This window comes from Dermacentor andersoni, chromosome 3 (genome assembly GCF_023375885.2).
Source record: "Dermacentor andersoni chromosome 3, qqDerAnde1_hic_scaffold, whole genome shotgun sequence".
NCBI lineage: Eukaryota > Metazoa > Arthropoda > Arachnida > Ixodida > Ixodidae > Dermacentor > Dermacentor andersoni.
In genome coordinates, this window is record NC_092816.1 from 197490522 (window position 1) to 197515858 (window position 25337).

Here is a 25337-nt window from a genome sequence, read left to right on the forward strand (position 1 = left end):
CAAATTTTTATGTGTGTTTTATATGTTCGAACCAATTATACTGAACCATAAATATGAACAAACATTCATATCTGCTGCAAACAGCAAGCCAATACAGCATATATCAAACATATTTATTTCTGAACCATGTGTTGTTTACCTTGTAGTAGTAGCCAATGTCCACACAATGACCTTGTTGTAGCAGGCAGCAGCTTCTGTTTAGTGCGTGGAGTGTGTTGCTTTATACTGGTGCCGTCCTCATTACTGCATGTCTGGAACAGAAATTTTGACTGAATCAGAAATTGAAAAAGCAAATTTTTGCAATATGAAATGCAAAAAGGTGTGACATATATGTTGTAATGATTTGCAACTACAGAACACATGCAAATGTACACTGTCTGTTCTAGGGTGCTTAAGCAGCATGTTAAATAAATATTGCTATTGTCCATAAAATTGATGTCTGCCTAACTACAATGCATGTCAACAGCGCAAGTACTACTAAGATCACAAATGAGAACATTTGTAGGTTCATTTATACACTAGAAATTATCACACTGCTAGTTCCACAAGCAAATGCATGAGTCATGAAGCTATTAGAACTGATGCATTATTTTTCTGCACGAACGTGATGCACCGCTTCACTACTGCAAAAATAAATGCCCTACGGTAAACCAATCTGAACAGCAAGAACATTTGGAACCAACAAGTACGAAATATGGGTGAATTATCATGCTTGCAACTGTTTAATACATTAAATTCTGTACTTTCACTTCATTTTACCAAAGGATTGTTCGGTTTTGTGGACGAAAGACGTTGCCGGCCGACTCGAAAAAAAAGTTTAATATGTATATTGATAAGGCTACTCAGTCACCTACAACCACGGCTACAATAAGATGAAAAATGAGACGCGCGTTCCGATATCGCTCTTTCTTTCCTGGTTGTGTGTGTAAACCAAACGACAGCCTCGCAAGTAAAGGTTTATTTAGGAAACAGCAACTGAGATCCTCACTGCCCATATGTAATGCAGGATCTAGTTCGTTAACTTGTGCCCGCCTGGAAGGTAATGAGACGGATATTATATAACGATTCAAGCAGCGGTGTTAAACGACTCACCGTTGTTGCCGTTGTCAGCCGCAGCAAAATCCAGCTCCCGTTTCGATGCAGACCTGTTCCGAATGGCTCACGACCGAAACCCAACTGCCGGGCTTACATGTACGCTTGCAAACACGTAACTTCACCCCAAGTTAAATAACGCGAGACATCGAAGCGCAAGAAACTAGTTTTAGAAACAAAGAAGCAACCAGTCTTGAGTGTACGAACGAATGAATCCGTGCCGCCGTGCACTCGGAAATACCGGTAAAAATTTTAAATCCAGGCCAGAGGTCACGTGAAAGATCGATGATGCTGAACGCTATTTGCGTTTATAATGGCGAAGAAACAATAAACTCACTAACAAAGAGTACAATATCTAATTAGCAATAATAATTTTGCCGTGTTCTTATGTAAAAGAAAATGCTTCGGTAATTGTAAAAGAAAGTTTGTAAGATAAAATTGCGCTTATTACGACGCCTCTACCGGGAAATGTTGGAACTAACGAACGCATCCCGAGGTGATGCTACTACGTCGGCTTTGTTAGCAGCGGCGCGCGGTCGATTTTTTCGCCCTCTGTGGCCATTTGTTGAACTTGAGAGTGTGCTACCCCCGAGGTGCCCCTCTTGCGATTGGCGCTGTGGCGGCTTCGGCATCCAAAACTATGTCAAGCGTGTTTGGAAGCGTGAGCTTGCGCGCGCCGCTGCGGCCGCTTTTTGTCGAATCACGAGCGCTGGCGCGTAGGGCCCGGTGGCGAACGCAACAACTCATTATTTTTCTGCGCTGCACCTTCTCGTGACCAATCTTCGTTGTTTCTTCCTTTTTACGAGCGGGACTTTCCCCCGCAGAAGAACGTGGCAGAAAAGGCGCTATATAGCAGGAGACACGCGAGACGAAAATGAACTCTTGATTTCCGTTGTACAAACGCAGTTTTGTCCGTCGAAGCCACCAGAGTGCATATCGCAAGAGGTGGTCAACCCTTACTCAGCGCTTCCTTTTGGATGCGAATCAAAGTTGAGCAGAAAGCGTTCTGACGCGCGTGTCGAACTCTTAACTTGACCAGCCATTGTCCCGTTAGGGCAAATCAACAAGACTGCACGAAACTCGACGGTTTTCATGTCCTGCGTTTTTCATGCACGTGAATGATCCGCTTTCGGGTACTCGTGAACGTGAAAAGAGAAAGCCGCACTCAACTAGCGTGCACAGAAACAGGGCTGCGCACGCGTCAAGCCGCGCGTCTTTTTTTTTTTTTTCTTTCGCATGTCACTGTTCTTACTGCTGCCATTCCTGGCGCTGTTCGCTAGCACGCTGCTGGCACCCTGCAACGGCTGTCCGCTGCCTATTTACAGAGCTTGACTGTTTCCGTTCATTGTAAGGAAAATTAATAGCGTAGAATATTAAAAGTTCTTGTTTCTAAGTTTATATATCAGTTTATATAATTTGTGCAAATGTAGGCTCAAATGAAATACATATTCTCAAGTGTCCTGACTTACTTCAAAAGGACGGCACGTTGGGCACGTTCGTGTTCCGTACAGCACTTGTCCGTGTATCCTTCTTCTGTGGTACGTGCCGTTTCGTGCTGTCGCTAGTTTCAGTGGTGAGGTATTTGTTCGCTGAAAACTGCTTTACAAAATGAAGTAATTGTGAATGTGAAAATAAAGCTGCTCTAAAAATATTGTGATGCTCAGACAAAAGTGAACCTCATGATGTCGTCAGAACGTCGTTACCTTGGGAGTTAATGATTTCATTCTTATGGCGTACCGGCGATGACTGTTTTAGCATGCAGCGTGGCTTGTCTGGTAAAAGAATCGCTAATTAAATTAGGCTACAGTTTATTCTTGGCACGAAAGCGGAATGCATAGTATGATAAAAGGCGGGACTGGGGCTCTACCCCTTCCTAGGCGGCAGGCTGCAATTGGAAATCTAAAGTTCTAACCACGTAAAATATGAACTGCCGAACTCGTTAATTGGAGCTGATCACCACCATCTTTGCTAGTTGTGATGAGGTTCTTTGCATGAATTATTCGTTGCCGAGGCACAGCCTCAGCGCATGAAGTGACGACGTCGTTTGTTACCACACAGCAAGCCATTCATTAAAGAAGATACCGCAGAAAGGGGAACTCTACAAACTAATGAAACACACGAAATAGAATTAGGTATGCAAAGAAACGATCAAAGTAAGAAAGGGGCCTACAGTTGTATGGTCTGCAGTGGAGCAACGAGATCAATTAGAGGTGGCGACGGAAGTCGCGCTGTTGAATAGCAGTGGCGAAGTCAGAAACCGTCGAAGGAAATTCCAGATCGCCCCCCTCCCTCCCTCCCCCCACCCTCCCCCAGGCAAACGCAAGGGTGTAATGATGCAACAAGAAGTTCGGTTGTGACGTTGGGAACATGGGCAGGTGGCCTTGGCACGGTAGATGTCTCCGTAGTGTCCGCTACGTCGTGCAGATGGCGCGAGCGTCGGAGGCTCGAGTGAATGGAATATAACTTGAAAGAGCGTAGGTTAGGGCGTGTTGGTATTTCATAACTGCCCTTTTCGTGGGCTAAAAAACCTCAGTGAATGCAATAAACTGGAGCACACGAGACTCCACGTCGATTTTGGACTGGCTGCCGTCGTCCGGTGCACATCCATCTCGACAGTCTCGTCAGCGGACACCAAGTCCAATGACTTCACCTGTGCTTCCAGTGCACGGGCTTCATTTCCTCCAACTTGATCGGCACCTTCCTATGTGTGATCAGGAGAACGCGGTGACCAGGCTTCTGGGAGGTCGCCCTGGTCCAGTAGAAGGCAAGAAGCACGAGCCAAACGTCCTACGACTTCCCTGCTCCGCCTGGAGCACTGGCGAACTCCGTCCTACACGCTGGCTTGTTGTTCCACGTGTCCTCAGATTCTTTTTCTGCGTCCTCTGTCTTTTGGCGCTGCCGTGTAGGGCACTCATTGTCTAAACGCTTTATGTTTTAACTCGCGCCGCGTGTCACCTTTGTAGTCATCGTCTTCCAATTATTTTTTCCGGCACACTCGCTCATTAGCTGCAACGTTTCGTCCTCGTCTTCCCATGGCTGACCCACACCGATCACGGCACTGCGCACTTGACACATCACACTAGTGGAGCAATTGATGCCACACAGATGTGCCAAAGAAGATTTTTCACGTGAGACGGAAGGAATGAGTAAGTTCCACACCAGACTTTGGCTTTTGTTCACGTACTTCAAGTTGTAGCTAACAGAATTGAAGCTAGCAGCCCGTTATTTTGGCAGCCCATGACGAGGCGATAGTCCTCTCTACGTTCTAAATACTTCGGAAGAGTTCAGCGCGGCCAGTGCTATCCACTAACAGTCGTTATGCTTCACCCACACCGTTTGCTCTTGCAGCACGTGTGTACAACTCGGCTGACCGCCTATGAGGTGACGCCCTTGAGACATTTAGCCGAGGCTAGTACTTTCAACAGGATCTACTGTAACTATTATGAGTAAAACAAGCGCTGTTTAAAAGCATACCACCATGAAGATAGCAAGAATTGTCCTAAGGAAAACATTTCCTTTTATGTGATACCAAAACAAAATTTCACCCGGCACACGGGCATAATAAATGTAGTACATAGGAAAGTGATAACCCTACGGAAACGTGAAGTCAAAGGCTTCGTTATTTGGGGAGCGTTAAGAACAGAGCACAAAACACTTGCCTTGGCTCCAGGTTCGACGTTGATGGCTGAGGCTGACGCAACTTTAACGCGGTAGGCTTCCTTGATGGTCCACGCCGACACGCTCTGACCTTGATGCAGTGCTGCCCGCGAACATCCATTGACGGGCTCACTCTGCTCGATCTGTGCGTACACAATGTCGTGGTCGGCTGCGAGCAAAATGCGAACCTGGTACAGCATTCATGAAAGTTCTCAATTTTGTGCCATCATCTATTTCGTTTTATCTTCTTAGGTGCCTAATTCAACCGAACACCAAACCTGGATCTGTATTTAAGAACTAGTCAGCCGAATCACTTTGTTACAACGTGTTCTGGCTCACCTATACATTTTAGCGTTCGAAGCATTAGTAAACCCTATGATGACTTCCGTAGCCTCTTTTCAATACTGACAACGTCATTGTTTATATTTGGTATTTCGGAAACCAGGTTATGCGAAAATGATAGAAATCGGCTTGCCCTTCTCTGCCGTTGAATATTCTCCATGAGGATTGTAAGAGCACAGTGGTACTGCTCTTTATGTTTAGTAGAATATTAAGTATAAGTGAAGGTAGGATCTAGACTTCAATTCAAAAACGTTCCGAAACGGTATGAATTCCAACTCAACAACAAAACTCAGGGTTGTGGGCCATACCGTTCCTTTTCTTCGTCATCTAGTGACGTCCGTGCAGGCCGGTAGGCAGGCAATGAAATTTATTTAGGTGCTGAGGAGCGACTCCGAAACCCCCTTACGAGAGAGGAACCACTGCGTCCCACTTCGGGACAGGCGGGCCGTGGCTGACCGCCGCGCCGAGGGTCCTCTGGCGCTGAGCGGCGAGGTCGGAGCTCTTGAGCGCCTCCTGCCACTCTTCTTCCGTGGTGAGATGATCGTGGTACCGTGACGAGGGACACCGCCAGAGCATGTGCTTTAAAGTGCAGCTCTTGACAGTTTTGTGACACGCTCAAAACTAGAGCGTTGCAGCCTTGGTGGCACTTACAGCAACCTAGTGAAAGGGCATCTCCTAACGCTATTCCATGCTCAAATATTTTTCGAACCAGCTGACATTATTGCCTCATCAAAACTCCAACGCGGTCGGTAGAAAACAGTCGAAGGCACTCTAATTGGCTAAGATCTAAATCACCTCGTATTTCTTCTAGAAGCTGTTGCTCTTGGCGTTGGTGGCAACGACCATTATCTTATTGTGGTATGGCTTCTTGCTACTTTTCATGGTACAGTGAGCTATCTCATGCGAAAGTTGTAACGTTCTGTCAACGCTTTGGCTCTTGAGGACTGTATTCTGTAACAATGCCAAATTCTAACAACAACAAACCTTACAACAATAACTATTGTATCAAAATAGCTTCCATAATTTCTCCGTAGTTTACCATTTTACTTTGAGCACACTTCTTCTAAGAGCAATTGAACAAGACGATTGGCTCTCTGTGAAACACCTCGATTACTGACAAGTTCCTGCGAGCAACGCGTAAAAAAATGAAGCATGTAAAAAGATAGTAAATATAGTCGTTTAACACAAACGTACTCATGTACTACAACATTATCTATTTCTTAAGAAACTGAAAAATAAAATAAAAGAGACAAGAACCCAAGAAACAAATATTAGAGAGTAGAAATAATGCGCCTAAAGAACGCAGAACAGCTAACTTTATCAAATGCGCCTGGAAAAACAGGCATGCTTCTAATGTAATACTTAATGGGAATTTACATATTCAGAGGCTATAAATTTCCTATGCTTTAGAGAATACTTTGGCAATTTTTCTGTTAACCTGCACGTTCCTTTATTTATAGACATGCGCATTTTCTCTTCCTCTTTGTAACAGCGCTCAACGAAGTCATCAATGACATGCGTAAATTGAAAGTAACTAGACGGTCTGGATATTATACAGGCTACTCATGCAAAATTATTTCTGATTTATTGCGTGCTATATTTGATCACATGGTTTAAAAAAACGTTTGATCATGTCATATTCAGAAACGGTCTTTATCTACATGCGCTCAAACGAGGGAGGGCGAATCTTTGGTTAAGGAAGGTTAACCATTTCCTAAAAAAATGAGGCCCGATTGCATTTTAAAGTCTTTGCTAAAGTAACCCAAAAACTATTCGAAACCTGCACATCACACTACCTACAGAAATTTAATGTTCTGGCACCCTAGAATGTAACTTTCCACCAGTATAATCGACCTACTTGGCACTATGACCCCTCACCGACCGGCTAGAGTCTGCGTTTTACGAATAAAGAAACATTGTTTCTCTATTTGTCCGCTTATGGAAAACATCTGATTCCGTCAACCACGAGATTCGTTTTCTAAAGCTTCAAGCAGTATTTATCACTGGTTTTGTTAGGAATTACTTGCGAGATATCCGTTATGCGGTTTCTCTTTCAGATGTTCATTCAGCTGTAACACTCACCAGAATTGTTGTCCGTGAATACGTAGTAAAATAATTGTTTCTTATAAAGCTGTAAGCAAGCGTTTCGTCTCCTTGATTTGCATATTTCATGCGGATAACGCAGCAATTAGAAATTAGGCTAAGCTTTTAGCTTTATTGGCGCCAAAACTGAACAATAACTTTAGTAACCTATTTATTTGGTGCACTTTAACACACCACAAGAACTTCACCAAAAGCAACATTTATCTTATTTGGTGCCTACTATTAATCAAAACCACCATTACAAGCATTTCATGTGTCACAAGTTTGTTGAAGAATTTTCGAAGAAGGTGATACGGCATCCGGCTGACAGAGGAAGATCACTTCTAAGACCACACCTATGGCGGCACGCAGGTGAAAAATCACACGGCATAATTTGTATTTCGCGCGCGGAGTAAAACTCGGAAACAATAATTGCGCAGGCGTAGTGCGATGAAAATCACATAATCGTATGTTTTAGTACACACTTTTCGCATCTCACTCTCGATTCGAAAATTGAAAACTTCCTTTCGCAATCTTCTTTAATTAGGTGGACAGTTAGCGCATAACAATTATCTAGTGGCGCAGGAGCTTAGAAGATCGAACGCCGTAGGTGTCATAATCGGATATTGGGGCAGGTTGATTTTCTTCAACAGCGTGGCTTAAGTTAGCTGGGACACCTTGTATTTCCACGAATATGCCGGGCACGGACAATCACAAACAACAAAACTAGGCGAATAGGCAAACAAAGCTTCACTCGGGGACGTATTCTGAGACGATCACATTCGGCGATGCTATCGCCACGGCTATCAGGCCCGCGCTGATTGGCTGGATGATCGAAACCGGATCATCTGATTTGCTGGTCGAGTGCTACGTCACGCGAAGGCGATAGTATCGCCGAAAGTGATCGTCCGAGAATACGTCCCCTGAATACACTATGCCACACGTACCATTTTCCTTTTGCTGCACTCAAATTGAGCTGGTTATTTATAAAAAAAAAATGCATTCCCGCCACATTTAATGACGACCGAGGCATGTGCACAACAGCAGCGACGCAGACTTTAGAACGACAGAAAGCTGAGCTAGTTGAAAAGGATTCATTATGCAAAAAAGAGGTGAGGCATGGAGACAGGACACAAGAGTAGAGACTTGGACAACACGAACGCCGACTATCAACTGAAGGGAGCACTGAGGCGAAAAAAGAAAGAAGACAAAACTCATCTGCGCAAGCTCTGGAATGCTATCACCACGTGTCAGTCGGGAACATGTGCCGGTCTACGTGAGAGATAATTGTTAAGGCACTTAATCTCTTCCTTATGTAAAGTAATCGAAAGGTGACTCACGCACACACTTCCACCATTATAGATATGCCAGGCCTCTACCATAAGACGCATATCTTCATTTTTATGACTACAATATCGCACATTCATCTAACTCTGGGGTGCAGTTACAATCTTGGCAATGTGAAGAAAGATTCGAAGGCGATCAACCGGTTAACGACCTTTTATGCTCCATTAGCCTCTGATTAAATATTATGGGGTTTTACATGCCAAAACCACTTTCTGATTATGAGGCACGCCGTAGTAGAGGACTCCGAAAATTTCGACTACCTGGGGTTCTTTAACGTGCACCTAAATCTAAGTAGACGGGTGTTTTCGCATTTCGCCCCCATCGAAATGCGGCCGCCGTGGCCGGGATTCGATCCCGCGACCTCGTACTCAGCAGCCCAACACCATAGCCACTGAGCAACCACGGCGGGTAAGCCTCTGATTGATACACTGCCCCGTTTGCCCTACGTAGAACTGGCCACAGATAAGGGAAATTTCATAAACCACCCCCATACGGCTCCTTTTTTTTATCTGCTCCTTTTTCCTCAGCACGGCAGCTCATATCTTACCTAGCTTATTGGGAGCAGTGAAAGCAACATTAACATAATATCTACTTGCAACTCATTTAAGCCTGTGCGACATTGAATGAATTGAACTCTGCACGCCAGAGTTGGATGAATGCGCGATATTGTACAGGCATAAGAATGAAGATACGCGTCTTATGGTAGAGGCATGGCATATCTATAATGGTGGAAGTGCGTGCGTGAAATTATTCATTAGATGTATTTACTATACGGTTACCATCATTGGTGACATCGTCGTCAAGTTCCAATTTGCTAATAGTTTTGTTTTTCCTCGTTAGGTGCAACCAGAACTTCTTTACCGAATAAGGTTCATTGAATAAATTATCACTTTATAGTTATTTTTCACTCAACCGGCTAAGCCTTCGAAGGTTCAAATATTTCTCGCCTATAATAAGTCAACAGGGGTACCATACTATTTCTAATTTGTGATTTTTGAATTTTTGCACATTCCAAGAAAAAAATCAAGCTTTCCAACTTTACTGCCTTTTCCTGGTACCAAAAGCACTGAAAGTGTTTAAATATTTGGCATATAGGTAGTTTTCGCAGTCACATCACTACATTGTCTTGCCATGCACACAAATTTAATGACTAAATCATATAATGTGCCTTTGAAAAAAAGTTTTGACTGCTGACTTCCGGCTCAGTTGGGCAGGAAAACAGAATTTTCGCCAAAATGCTGGAAAATGTTTGGGAAGTAAGCGGGAAGAATGACTTTTCAACTTCAACAAACTCGTGGGAATTTGTTCAACTATATTTGTAATGATCGAGAAAACGCTGGTGGATTTGACGTGCAATGACCCACTAGTTTGCGATATATAAAGAAATATATATAGGAACAGCGTAATCTTTCAGTGCCTAAATGTTTTGTTCATACTTACTCTGAATATCGCTGATGGGCACAATCACAAATTGCGGTGGCCTGCCTTCCGAGATCTTGTCTTGAACATACTGAAAGAAAGCATCAATTGAGTCAAGAGACGCATTGTGGCATAACTTCAGACCAAGAGAGTTCAATTTTGCCGGTAGCGAATTTCAAAGTTTTCGCCCAAATTTCACTGCCCGGTGACGTCTGCCCCAAGATGCTTGCATTGAGCCCCGCAGCCAACAGACCACGCATCGAATTTATATTTCATTTGGTAGGCTTCATTTCTTGCTTTCGCGTCTTTCCTTCGGCAAGAATTCAGCCGTGTAAATCGCAGTGACTCGCCAGTTGACACGGAAACATTCACTGGAAGATCCTGTCATCCTCGTGCGTACTGAGGTCACCACACCACGAATATTCTCCCGCGAGTGTGCAAGGTGCATCGACTTCAAGCGAATGTTGAAAATGGCACCGGTTTGGGGACATGCGCCGTGAAGCTTGCGGAAAAAATGTTGTTCCACTTACCGACACAAAAAGAAGCTGTTTAATGGATTTAAGTTCATAAGTATATGTTTCAATTTATTTAACCGAACACTTTGAAAATTATTTTCTTGAAACTGCTGTAGCCCTCAGAAACTGTTTAAAGTGAATACGTCTTGCCAACTCGCCTACCACAATTCGTAAATTGCAATGTCGGCCGCAAATATTTTAATTAGGCAGTGAACCAGTGCAAACATATGCATTATGCAATTGAGACTAGTGATTTCACGTAGAAGGTATCCCCACCTCATCGAGTAATTTACCTCAACAGTTACAACTGTGGTGTCCGCCACAGGCAATGTTAAAAATATCGTATAGCTAACATAGAGACCTGCTATACAGGGTGGCCCAGCTAACTTAGCCAGAGCTTAACTATAATCGAATGCTACATAGCTGGACAGAACCAAGGTAATGTTGTTTGACGTCACTTGAAGATACTTAAATTGTTAATCGCGCCTAATTAGATAATGAGTATCAAATAATTAATCAACTTCTCATATATTATAATTGGATGAAAAGTGTCATTACGAAAATTGTAGAGCTACGTGAAAAACTCCGATACAGCTTTCTGTTGCTCCATGTGCTACATAAAAGTGTTTTTCTGAGCGCGAAAGCAGCCCGTAAATGAGCGCGAAATTCCCGCACGACTGGCCGCTCGAAGCACTTTGCCAGTAGTCACGGGCTTCTTTCACGCCCGCAAAGCACTTTTATGTAGCACGTATCGAGTTACAGAAAGCTGTACCACGAATTTTTAATGTCGCTCTGCAATTTCCTCATTTACACTTTTCAACTAATGATGATATTTGAGAAGTTGAATAATTAATTTAGCCTAATTATCTAACGAGGCGGAATGGGTCAAAGTAATTTAAGTATCTGCAAGCGACGGCAAACAGCATTACCTTAGTTCTGTCCAGCTACGTGGCATTTGCATATTTTTAAACTCTGGCTAAAGTTAGCTAGGACACTGTATATATTGTCTAGTGCCACGCAGACGTCACATTAAAATATGGTTAGATATGTTGATGGTGTGAAGGATACTCGTCAACAGCACGAAGTTTGACAGAATTTGCGAGAGTGCCTGCTCTCTATCGAAAAGAGCTTACAGGCGCCAAAACGGCGTTTATTGGTTATTTTTAGTTCGGTAGCAACCTGAGCGCTGTGAGACAGACAAGAGCTTGCTCAAGGCGGCCGATATAAAATGCAATCTCTGGAGAAAAGACAACAAGGCCAATTAAGTAGTGAAAACGCGTGTGCCATTTAGGACACGTCCTTCTCTCGAAAGTAGCAGGATTGTTGGAAAGGCTGAAAAGCAATGCATCGCAATGATATAACACGTCAGGGCACAAAAAACGCTGTTTTTATAGTACTGGCAAGTGCCGTGGCACGAAAAAATTAAAGCAGTTCAATGAACTGGCTGCGCTGCGCTGACGTAAGCACGTTACAGACGCCGTCTTGCGAAATTGAGGCGGCTGCGGCAGCAGAACTGACGGCACCGATGGGAGGATGAAAAGTGCAGAGACGCCACAGACATTCGCGTTGTTAGAAACACGGCGAAAGTAAATTACTAGGGAAATACAACCAGTGCGTTCTTTTCACGAAACCCTGCGTGGCACCTGACAAAGTACCGTTAAAACGGGCCAGCCAACGGCGAAACCTACTGAGCGCGAACCAGTCTTCCTTCAGAATGCTGCACAGTGTTGGTGTAGTGTTTACAAATCTTACAAATATTTACAAAGGCGAAATCCTTAGTGCGCTAGGTTTCAAGGTCGCGTTGTTATGTACAGAAACCCGAAGCGCTTGTGCCACCGCTCGCGGTTTCGTCTTCTTCTTCCACATCGCTGCCGCTAATCACGCCAAAAAAAGTCACAGTTAATTCATATGGAGTTAATGAAGGCACTCGGACCCACGACCTTTTGCTGTTCATTAGGACAAAGTTGATTAAGGCACAATCTCTTAAGGTAGCTTTAATTAGTGCACTCGAACCCGCGATCGTTGGTGCGAGAAAACAAGTAATAAGAAGTAAAAACGCATTCGAATGTCAAGTAATTTAATGAGTGTAACTTAAGCGCACAGGCTCTAGCCTTCACACTCTTTATCGTTTGGTAAAGTGACTGTAACTTTTTTTTTATAGAAAAGGGCAGAACATAGGTTGCTTTTTGCACGTCATATCTTTAGAGAAACTGCGCATCTCGTACCCTTTCCTCCGAAATTGCAGATCCGCGGTACAATCGGCATGGGCTTGCGCAAGTACTCCGCAGCTCACACACATTGCATAGCCCGTCACGCGGTAATGGGAGGCAGCGTTGCCCAGCTCCGCCTCGACGGATCAGCTGAACCTGATGATTCTGAGTACTAGCATTGTACGATTGTGCCAATTGTAGATAACTATATAAATGCCACAAGAAAAGAATTTTCCCTTTTCTGCCACGATCAGTTCGTAGTACACCCCGGAACTGAGTCTGCCCCTCCCTTTCTTTCTGTTCATATATTATTTTACACTGTTATTTTATTATTTTACTGGGAACAAATGAACATTGCATCTCTTATTCTTCTTTTACTCATTCTACAAATTTTGCAACGTTCTTCATTTGATCAGGACACCACAAAATGACTTGCGTGTTTGTCTACAATGTACAAGCACGCTTCATGAATTCATTTTTTTACCCGCCGTGGTTGCTCAGTGGCTATGGTGTTGGGCTGCTGAGCACGAGGCCGCGGGATCGAATCCCGGCCACGGCGGCCATATTTCGATGGGGGCGAAATGCGAAAGCACCCGTGTACTTAGATTTAGGTGCATGTTAAAGAACCCCAGGTGGTCGAAATTTCTGGAGTCCTCCACTACGGCGTGCCTCATAATCAGCAAGTGGTTTTGGCACGTTAAACCCCATAGCTAAATTTTCTTTTTTTAAATTCATTTTCTCATGCTTCTCACCCCATGACCCCTTGATAGCTGTCCCGGGGAATGTGTCAAATACCTGAGCCCAACCAATGATGAGGTGAATGATCCCGCGAGGTCACCAGGAATAACCGTGATACCAACGAGTAAGTTCTTTAGCCCTCAGGTTCCTTTTTTGACGCATTCTGCTTAATTTGGTCAGGACACCACAAAAAGGCTTGCGCGTTGGTCGAGAATGTAAAAGCGCACGTAACGGGGACCATACGCGTCGACGACCTGTGCACGGGCAATGATGAGGCGGGTGACGAATGCTGCTTGAAGAACTCCGTTACCAACGAGTAATCTCTTTGGCCCTAGGCTATCCCCCTCAAGCCTTTTACATTCTTTTCCTGTGTTTTATTTTCTTTCTTCTTTTCTATTGTTTCATTCTTTTTTACGTGTATCTTTCTCTACCGAAATACATAAAGACACTCTGGTGAATGTTTACTGTATTCCTTGAAAAAATTCAGTGCATCGGCCATAACTGTTGGGTAAATAAAGAAAAGAAAACAGTGAAGGTCTGATTGGCACCGTTTCATATACGTATGGCCCATTGAAAAATTCAGTTACTTCATGTATATATATATATATATATATATATATATATATATATATATATATATATATATATATATACACATTTATACGGCGCAGATAAAGTGACAACGCAATGAAATGCCTAGTGCGAACAGAATACCAAATTATGCAGCTCCAAGCGGAACGCAGCTCTTGATTATCTTGATCTTTCAAGGAAGTGACATTCCTTATCGAACATCTATATCGGTGACCTGCTTACGTCCGTGTCACCCAATCAAAGGATACATCCGCCTTGAACAAGGGGCCGCGTCACTTCATCTGTACTGGTGTGGCGTATTTCTGTGTTTCGCAACGGCAACTCGCTCCCGCCGTCTCGGCAGCGCATTCAATAATGCCGCGTTACTGCCCAGCGCACGCTACACTTCGGCTCCTTTAGCCTCTCACTGATGCAGCGATCAGTTCTCCATACGTAACCAGGGAAATGTTTTCTCGTTATTCGCGGATGACAATACAGCCCGCCTTCAACCATTTCTCTTTGCGCTGTGTGCGTTCCTATCCAGACGCACAGAGACAATTGTTACTTCTTTGTATCACTGTTCTCACTCTCTCGCAGCAGATAGACAGTTGCGGGTTGCGCGATCGACAGTGAAGCCTCATATTGAGTCAGTGACAAATAAGTGACAGAAAAATAGCATAACACGATGTATTTAGATTTAATTTTCTTTTGGATGTTGTGACTATCGTTGTTTATCCTTTTTAAGCCTCACTGTCTCCTCTGTTCTCCCTGTTCTCCCGTTTGCCGTACGTGATGCGGCACGATTATCTAAAGTGTGCGAATGGCCGAGCTAGCACGGTGCGTTTGCTGCTGTAACACAGCACTGATTTACTCATTAGAGAGAGAAATATGGCCTTCTTGGAGGACACAAAAGATGTTCAATTCTCTTAGTGTGGCCAAGCTTCTTTTTTTTATTTAGTTGCAGAATTCGTTAAATCACGAAACTGGAACATCCACGCAAGTGCGCTTGCTTGCAATAATCCGTATTTTTTACAAATGGCAGCGCCATCCGCCTTTTGTACCTCAAACGTTGTCGTGCCTTGGCTTGTTGGTCGTTCATTTGAATGAGATAAAACATCTTATTTCAGCGACTTCCTTTTCGACGATGGTGTACATCTCCGCCTCAAAAAATACGACTCACCCTTCGCTAGAGGAACAAGCTCAAGCGCGGCCAAGTGCTTACTTGAAGTGATTGACCTGGCTGATCAAATTTATGGAGTCGTTTTACTTACTCGGTTAGCGTTCTCACTCCCCGTCGTAGCTTCGTCTCGCATCAGTTTCTTAATGTTATTTTCAGCTCACTGTAAGGATTTCTGGTTTACTTCCTGTGCTAAAACTATCTTTTTTATCTTCCGGATCGGTAAATAAGGTTACCTTGGGAATGCACTCGATGGGTTGAGATTAGATTTCTCGCGCGAATTTTAGTTGAAGATTAAGCGTCATGGTGCTGCATTACGAACTTGATACAGCGCGTCAAGGAATGCGAAGACACGGGAAAGGGGCCAAAATGAGCCAAAGAGACCTCTTCCGTTCTTTTTTGGTACATTGGGCATTTCTTGCAAATCCTTTCCGCTCTGTATCAAGCTCGCTTCCAGCGAAATGCTCATCAACTTGTGGCGAACTACGCTGCTTGTAAGAATGAAAAAAAGAATCACAAGAATACGCAGGAAAGCAAACAGGCAACAGTGGTTGCATATAGCTAATGGGAGCGATTTCACGTGATTTCGCAGCATTGGGTACCCTCTAAAAATTGTTCACGCCCTTTAGCCTTATCTTATGCCCAAGAAATATTCGCTATGCTGCGCGTATTTGCGTTTTTTAACGCTCTTCGCTCGCGACTTTCCTGTCGGGAACGCTGTCTGCTGCTGGCACGCGCATACCATCCGTGACCGTAAAGTACGGAGAGAGCAGAGCCAATTAATGTTTGTTACACGCAACACAGATGACAATTTGTGTTGGGAACTAAATGCAGACTCACATGCACGTTTTGACGGCTTTGTAAAGTGAAACTTTTTCTAGAAGTGGGCAATTACGTGCTATAGATTTTCTCATTTCAATCGTGCGTCTTAGCCGCAAAGGAGACTGTCGCACGCTTGTTCTCTCGCGCTCCGGTGCTACACAGTCGGCAACTCTTATGTAGGCTTGTATTTCTTCATTTATTCTCGATGATATTAAATGTACACCGGCCATTTCTTGGCGAACCGCCCGTTTCGGGTATGTGCCACAATATGGAAGTCATCGTCGTAATCAACACGTGGCGACCATCTTAAAAAGCAAGTTGGCATTGTCACGAAGAAGCACAGGGAGAGAGGGAGAGAATAAACTTTCCACAAAAGAGCACAGAAGCGTAGGTAGCTCCTCCGCTCCGCAGTGGGTGGTCCCTTCAGTCCAGGAGTCCAGCGGCCTTGGTTGCTCTTCTCGCTCGGTTGACCAGGTCGCCTGCCATTGCCGTGTATGTGTGTGTGTGTATGAGGGGGGGTTACGTTATGGGTGCGAGCTCTGGTGAGCTTGCGCAAGCCCATGCCATGTGCCAAAGAGTTGCGCACTGATCGCCGTGTTTGCATTTATAAGAATACAGAGCAGGGTGCATGGCGTGCTCTAGATCTATAGAGACTAAAGCGTGGATGCGCGTGTGTTTAGAGTTTGCGCCATACTATGGCTTCCTGTCGCGTCAGAGTATTATCAGGCGGTGGTAGTGCTCTCCGTGGAAGGCGATAGTGTTGTAGGATGTGCGCGTAGATTATTGGTGTCGGCTCAGGCTGGAACTGCTCGGCGCGTCACTCTCGCGGCTACCGGTGTGCATGCGCTTGGGCGTAGGCGTGTGCCTGCTGATTGCCGCGCAAGGACTCATGCCTCGGAGTCCACACGATTTGCATGAATGGTGGGAGCTGGTGCGCTCGCCACATTCTGCGTTGTGCAGCCCTGGAAAAATTCTCGCATGCCGCCTGAGAGTCCGTCAGAACTACAACGTGCTCCCAGTGCGGTCTCGTCATGGCGGCTAACGCTCGCTCCAGAAACTGACGGCGCATTTATTTCGGTCCCGTGGTTCTTGGCTACGACGAAGCGTACATGCGATTGTGGCGTAATCTTTATGAGTATTTTTCTAATTAGAATACATAGGTCATCGATGGCACGCATCTTAGGCCAATATGCTGAGCCCCTTGCGTCATCTCGCGATGCCCGGCGCGTTTCCTTCTCTTTTTTTTTGAGTAAGGAGGATATACTAGGCGAGAATCTGACCCGTACCCGACTGTCCAATGAACCGACTGACACACAGCCACACCAACCGACCCAGGAGAAACCATGAAACGGTAGGCATAAAATACGTCCCACACAATAAAAATATAATACAGTACAGTATCATGACACAAAAAACTTACTTCTGGCATGTCTTCATGCCCTTGTCATAATTTGTCGTATTCGTGCCCTCCCTTGTTCATTTCTTTTATATATCAAGCATCTCTTTGCTCCTTCAACCACGCTCACTCACTGGCGCGTTCGCTGACGCATCACCCAGAGGAATGCGCAAGCATACCTTGTACTGCAGAAGAGGCAGCTCCTCGAGCAGGTACTCTTCTCGACCGCACACCTTGAGCACGAGGCTCTCAACTGTGTGGCACAGGAACTGTTCCTCCGTGCTGGCATTCTGCATGGCCTGCTGAAGCAGCTGCTGTGGGGTGGCGCTCACCGACGTGCTCACGGTTAACGTGCTCTGGCGAGAGAAAAGTTCGCCGCTGCTACGATGGAGGTGACAGGTCAAAGGCTCTTAGCCGCCACGCGCTACTGCGAAAACACTTGAGGGAAGCTGCAAGCTGTAAGTGTTTTTGCAACAGAGTGAAAAAATTGGAAATGAAAACTACGAAGCTGATGCCGATGTTTATATTTGGTGAACCACCCTACAATTGAGGGTGCGCAAGTCCGCATTCGTTCCAAGGCGATCGTAATCATGGCTGAAACAATTTGTTAAGTAAGACTTCGGTGAGCACATTGCATTTTAAACGGATTATCTGTCGGCAGCTACAGATGTGTACAAACAAATGATGTTCGCTAATGTTCCGTCTGAGCCTGCTATGCACATGAAAGGGTAAAATAATTTATTGTTTTAAATATTACGTATCCAAGCCGCGAGCTCATACGAGGCGCGTAGTAGTGCCCGTTGTGAACCTAAGTGAACGAGCATTTTTGCATTTACCCTCATCAAAATGCGAGCTACTCGTGCTGCACCAAACCCACGTCTTCGAGTTCCACAGAGCCACGCCATACCCACTGGGCTCTGCAAGTGTACGTAAAAGGAAGAAAACTATGAATACTACACGAAATAACTTGTTTTTATCGTCGTGATAAAACAAATGCAATGCGATACTGACAGATAGATATAATAAACTTTATTGTCCAACGGATAAGGTCATCTACCCCGACATCCCCCGACACGCAGGTAAGGGGGCGGGTGCCGCCGCCTCAAATGCACGCTGGGAGGTCCGCAGCAGCCTCTTCAGCAAGTTGGACGAGCCGGAGCCGCAGCTCAGAGTTCGAGCTGCGCAGCAGGGTCTCCCAGGTGTCTCTACTACCTATATTGTGCGTACCCCGGCAGAGCACGGGCATTCCCATATTATGTGGCCGAGTGTGCCATAACCTGGTGCGGATATGTATAAGTATAATCCACGTGACTGCTTGTCTGTTGTTTAATTTAGGGTCTGGCGAGGATACCAGTCCACGATCCAATCTATAATGCTGCGTGATCTTCCCATATTTTAGCATGCGCTCTCCGCTCCCTCGGTCATCGAGGGGCCCTGTAGCGGCTCGGCGGTAGAGATATCGAGCCAGTTTGTGGGTCGCCTCGTCTCGTTGCCGGGGACGGCTTCGTGCGCCGAAGTCTAAAATTATTTGAATTTTTCTACCTACCTTTCCCTGGCCTAGGATTCTGGCCGCTAAGCACGGGATCCTTCCCTTGCCTAAAATTTGTATGGCAGTTTTGCTGTCACTGATCACAAATTTCGCGTCCATTACAGCGCACGCTGACGCGATCACAGTTTCCTCGGCAGCTTCTATGCTCCGACCGCGCAGAGTGACTGAGTGACTGTCACGGGATTACCCGGCCGCTGACAGCCGTCGCCACCGTAAAACCGCCGCCACCTCGCGCCACGTCTGCATAGGCCAACTCACGTACCGAAATTTCGCCGAATCTAATTTGTAATGCTTCGGCTCGTTTTTGCTTTTGTTATGTTCCGGATGCATGTTATTCGGTAGGTGGGGGGGATAATCCGATTTTTTTCTGACTTCCGTATCTACCTCCACCTTTTGGGTGGGGCCTCTATCCGGATTTATTCCAGCTTTGGTTAATACGACTCCTCCTGTCCTCGTGGTGCTAAGTCTCTCAATTTGAGAGGTTCGCACCGCTTCCGTCAGTTCTGCCCATGTGTTATGCACCCCTGGAGCCATCAGTCTCGCTGTGGATGGGCACATGGGCAGTCCCGGCGCTATTGTTACGCATTTTCTCATTAAAGAATCAATATTTTCTTTTTCCACCGCTTTCAAATTGAGATATGGCATTGCGTAGCTCGCCCTGCTGAAGATGTACGCCTGTATTAGTTCAATGAAATTTTTATCCTTTAACCCTCGACCTTTGCTGCCACCCGCCTAATTAGGCTCAGGGTCTACATCGCGTGATTCTGCAGCCTCTTGACGGTCTCGCCATTATGGCCGTGTGACTGGAGAATCAGGCCCAAGATACTGATTTCCTCGACTATTAGTACCTCCTTACCCACCACTTTAATTTTGATCTGGGACGGTGCATTGCACCTTAAGTGCTTCGAATTGTATATAAACAATTTTGATTTCTGCGGCGAGCACACTAGGCCTCTCTGGCCGCGTAATCGGCTACGATGTCGGTGGCGGTCCGGAGCAGGCTTTCGATAACCGAATCACTTCCCCGGTTGACCCAGAGGGTAACATCATCCGCATATATACTAAATTTTAATCCCTTTTAAGCCTAGACCTGAGGAGGGAATAGAATAAACTGGTACATAAGAAGCCGATCAATGAGTTAGCGCTAAGAGGGAAAATAGAGGAATTACAGATCAAGCTACAGAACAGGTATTCGGCTTTAACTCAGGAAGAGGACCGTAGTGTTGAGGCAATGAACGACAATCATGTGGGCATCATTAAGAAGTGTGCAATAGAAGACGGTGGTAACTCCGTTAGACAGGACACCAGTTTGCTATCGCAGGAGACGAAAGATCTGATCAAGAAACGCCAATGTATGAAAGCATCTAACCCTACAGCTAGAATAAAACTGGCAGAACTTTCGAAGTTAATCAACAAACGTAAGACAGCTGACATAAGGAAGTATAATATGGATAGAATTGAACATGCTCACAGGAACGGAGGAAGCCTAAAAGCAGTGAAGAAGAAACTAGGAATTGGCAAGAATCAGATGTATGCGTTAAGAGGCAAAGCCGGCAATATCATTACTAATATGGATGAGATAGTTCAAGTGGCTGAGGAGTTCTATAGAGATTTATACAGTACCAGTGGCACAGACGACGATAATGGAAGAGACAATAGTCCAGAGGAATTCGATATCCCACAGGTAACGCCGGAAGAAGTAAAGAAAGCCTTGGGAGCTATGCAAAGAGGGAAGGCAGCTGGGTAGGATCAGGTAACAGCCGATTTGTTGAAGGATGGTGGGCAGATTGTTCTAAAGAAACTGGCCACCCTATATACGCAATGGCTCATGACCTCGAGCGTACCGGAATCTTGGAAGAACGCTAACATAATCCTAACCCCTAAAAAAGGGGACGCCAAGGACTTGAAAAATTATAGACCGATCAGCTTACTGTCAGTTGCCTACAAACTATTTACTAAGGTAATCGCAAATAGAATCAGGAACACCTTACACTTCTGTCAAGCAAAGGGCCAGGCAGGATTCCGTAAAGGCTACTAAACAATATACCATGTTCACACTATCAATCAGGTGATAGAGAAATGTGCGGAATATAACCAACCCTTATATATAGCTTTAATTGATTACGAGAAAGCGTTTGATTCTGTCGAAACCTCAGGAGTCATGGAGGCATTACGGAATCAGGGTCTATACGAGCCGTATGTAAAAATACTAAAATATATCTATAGCGGCTCCACAGCCACCGTAGTCCTCCATAAAGAAAGCAACAAAATCCCAATAAAGAAAGGCGTCAGGCAGGGAGATACGATCTCTCCAATGCTATTCACAGCGTGTTTACAGGAGGTATTCAGAGACCTGGATTGGGGAGAATTTGGTATAAAAGTTAATGGAGAATACCTTAGTAACTTGCGATTCGCTGATGATATTGCCTCAGGGGACCAATTGCAATGCATGCTCACTGACCTGGAGAGACAAAGCAGAGGAGTGGGTCTAAAAATTGATCTGCAGTAAACTAAAGTAATGTTTAACAGTCTCGGAAGAGAAGAGCAATTTACAATAGGCAGCAAGGCACTGGAAGTGGTAAGGGAATACATCTACTTAGGGCAGGTAGTGACGGTGGATCGGAATCATGAGACGGGAATAATGAGAAGAATAAGAATGGGCTGGGGTGCGTTTGGCAGGCATTCTCAGATCATGAACAGCAGGTTGCCATTATCCCTCAAGAGAAAAGTGTATAATAGCTGTGTCTTACCAGTACTCACCCACTGGGCAGAAACCTGGAGGCTTACGAAAAGGGTTCTATTTAAATTGAGGACGACGGAACGAGGTATGGAAAGAAGAATGATGGGTGTAACGTTAAGAGACAAGAAAAGAGCAGATTGGGTGACGGAACAAACGCGAGTTAATGACATCTTAGTTGAAATCAAGAAAAAGAATTGGACATAGGCAGGACATCTAATGAGGAGGGATGATAACCGATGGTGATTAAGGGTTACGGACTGGACTCCAAGGGAAGTGAAGCGTAGCAGGGGGTGGCAGAAAGTTAGGTGGGCGGATGAGATTAAGAAGTTTGCAGGGACGACATGGCCACAATTAGTACATGACCGGGGTTGTTGGAGAAGTATGGGAGAGGCCTTTGCCCTGCAGTGGGCGTAACCAGGCTGATGATGATTATGATGAATCCCTCGAGCTTTGCCAATTGCTCCGAGCGTTCCCTCATAGCCACATTGAAGAGTAGGGGAGACAGCACTGATCCCTGGGGTGTGCCCTTACGCCCTAACTCAATTGTGGGGGATTCCAGCGTTCGGTACATCATGCAGGCAATTCTGCACGTCAGCAAGTCCCTGATGTACCTATATGTCTCAACATTCCTGCATGTACTCCATTAGATACCTAATGGAGTCATCCTCTAAGTTCCTGAGCATTTTGTTCATTACCTCATCAGGGCCCGGAGGCGACTTCATTTGAAGTCTTACAATCTCTGCCCTCACTTCCGCTTCTGTGATGGGGGCGTCCAACGCCTCGGTTGGCGCTCCACTATAATCGAGAAGTGGGGCTTGCGATGTTTCTCCCAAGTACGACTCAAATAATTTGTTCATGAAATAATAATCTCTCCCTTCGAGCGCATGGCTCGCCTTTGCCAATCTTATACCGGATTGAGTCTTCGAGCTTTCGGGGTCCCACAAGTGCCGGAGGATGCTCCACGTCTTGGAAAGGTCCATGCTCCCCTCGGTTTCGTTACGCTTGTTGACCCTATTTTGTTCGCATAATTTTAAAGTATAATTTTCAATTTTCTTGTTATGCCTCGCAATCCTCCTTCTGAGGTTGCGGTTACAATTCTGCTTTTTGAGACGACGCTCCATGCTTTCCTTAGCTTCCCACATATGCAGAAGACGGCTGTCCGCAATCTCCGGGGCCCTATCATCTTTGAGCGTTTTTGTCGTCTCTCTAACGTCCAATTTGAGCGCCGGCACCTATTCCTCGATGTTTCTGATGGGCCCCAGTTCCTGCGCCCTCCTGATATCTCTGAACTTAACCCACTCAACGACGGTGGGCGCGTGAGCCCGGCGCGTTTTAAGGTCTTCGTTCAGTATGGAAACCATTATGTAGTTGTCGCTGCCAAAATTTTGATCCCAATTATCCCATTGTAGACCTTTTACGTTTTTCAAGAGTATCAGATCTGGGGATGTATCCTTACTAACGCTATTGCCACCCTCGTTCGACTCTCTGGGTTCTTGTGCAGAGTGATAAGTTAATCATGGGTATCTTCCCACAGCTGTCTGCATCGGTGGCTCCGCCCACGTAGGCAAAAGGCCTTTCCGATGTCGTGAGCTCTCCGGACGGCCAGGAGTATATCTTGGAGGACTTCGCTGGATATGCGCAGACTCCAGTCCTCCTCACTGTTGAGATCCGAAGCCCTTTGGTTGGGGCACAGCCAGAACATATGATCAAATAGACACGGAGTGTGTCCACAACTTTTACATTCCGCGGGAAAATCCTGGTCAATTTCGTTAAGCACAAAAGGTGTGGGATAAGATTTAGTTCTAATCATTCTTAATGTGACTGCCTGAGCTCGATTGAGCTTCTGATGGGGGGAGGAAAAAACCTCCTGCCGTCCCTATACTGTGAGGTGATCTCGTGAAAAGTAGTAAGTAGGTCTTTGTAGGAGCCGCAGTCATCCTGGAGCAGTTCCTGGTCTGATGCGCGGCATGTGAGATATCGCACAGCAGAGTGAGCTTGCTCGTTAGGATTGCAGCCATTGGGGCTGACCGAGTGGCCCTGATGACCCGGAAACCAGACTAGGTGTGACCTATCCAGTTGGTCGTAATTATGAGTATTAATACTGTGTATAAGTAACTTGTGTGCTTCCATTGAGACGAAGCCGGCTGAGTAATTCCTAATAGCTGTACGGGAATCGGAGAAAATCGTGGAGCCTCCCCTCATTGTAATTGCAAGTGCTATGCTTGCTTCTTCGGCGGCATGAATGGAGCTCGTTCTTAGTGACGCTGCGCTTATTAACTCACCGCTTTCATCGACCACGGCAATAGCGTATCGGTTGCCCGATCCATAACCAGTTGCATCGACAAAAAGTGCTGAGTTGTGTTGTTGGCGCAGCTTAGCCAGAATGCATTTGGCCCTGGCGTTTCTACTGCCCTTGTTGTGGACAGGATGAATATTTCTAGGTATGGGGTCTACAACTAATTGTTTCTCCACCTCCTTGGGTATTTTGAACTTAGAGACGTCTCCTCCTCGAGGCAGTATTCCGATTTCATCTACAATTTCGCACCCTGGCTTAGTGTTGGAGAGTCTTGCAATTTGTGACATCGAATGTGCCTCAATGAGCTCATCTATGTTGTTATGAAGTCCTAACTTGTTGAGGAGTTCGGTACTCGTTCCGTGCGAGAATCCCAGAGCCCTTTTGAGTCCGGAGCGTATAAGTGCGTTTAGCTTAGCCTTCTCTCCTTTCCCCAAGTTTAGCTATGATGCAATGTACGTCACATGACTGATGAAAAATGCATGATATGCTCTGATGAGATTGTCCGCCTTGAGGCCTGCATTTCGATTTGAGACCTTGCCCAGGAACATTAAAGTACTGTTGGCCTGACCTGTCAGACGGTTCAGGGCCTTGGCATTACAGCTCCTTGCGTCAATGAGAAGACCCAGAATTTTAATTTGATCTACTCTGGGTATGACCCGTCCTGTGTTGTCTGTGATTTTAATTGGCAGAGTTTCTAAAGGCGCAAGGTTTCTAACACCTTGTCTCCCGTGTCCAAAGAGCAGCAGCTCAAATTTACTAGGTGATAGCCTGAGTCCGGTGCCCTTAAGGAAGGATTCTGTGGTGTCTACCGCTGCCTGCAATGTCTGCTCTAGTGCTGCGAGTGACCCCCTTGGGACCAACACTGTGATATCGTCAGCGTATATGACGTGCCCCAAGCTCGGGATTTTGGACAATTCCTCCGAGAGCCTGTGCATGGCAATGTTAAACAGGAGTGGGGATAATACTGAACCTTGTGGTGTGCCGTTGTTGCCTAAATTGTATGAACCGCTTCTGACTATGCCGAGTATGACCCGAGCCGTCCGATTAGCTAGAAAGGACCTCACATAATTGTAAAAATTGCTTCCCAGGTTCAAGGTTGAGATTTCATGTAGGATATGTTTATGTGCAACCGTAACAAATGCTTTGATAAGATCCAGACCCAGGAAGCCCTTTACATCCCTGCTAGGGCCGTCAATAATAGCCCGTTTGATCATGAGCATGGCGTCCTGTTTGGATAATGCCTTCCGAAAGCCTATGAGATTGTGCCTGAAAAGCTCCTGGTTTTCTGTTATTATTCTGTTATTATCCTGCTATGAATAGCATGTTAGGCTACTTTGCCAATACAGGATGTTAGTGATATGCGCCTGAGGTTCTCCTTTGTTAGT

At 45.4% G+C, this 25337-nt stretch overlaps 1 protein-coding gene across 1 annotated transcript in view; it reads right to left on the reverse strand.

Moving 5' to 3' along the window:
- Pi3K92E (phosphatidylinositol 3-kinase 92E) overlaps positions 1-25337 on the reverse strand; it is a 171011-nt gene that overhangs the window by 83032 nt on the left and 62642 nt on the right. The window contains exons 5-7 of the mRNA XM_050172442.3: positions 17547-17723; positions 9961-10030; positions 4752-4918 (exon numbers count right to left, since the gene is read on the reverse strand). Of these exons, the coding sequence (XP_050028399.2) occupies positions 4752-4918; positions 9961-10030; positions 17547-17723 (414 nt within the window). The remainder of the gene's footprint in view (positions 1-4751; positions 4919-9960; positions 10031-17546; positions 17724-25337) is intronic.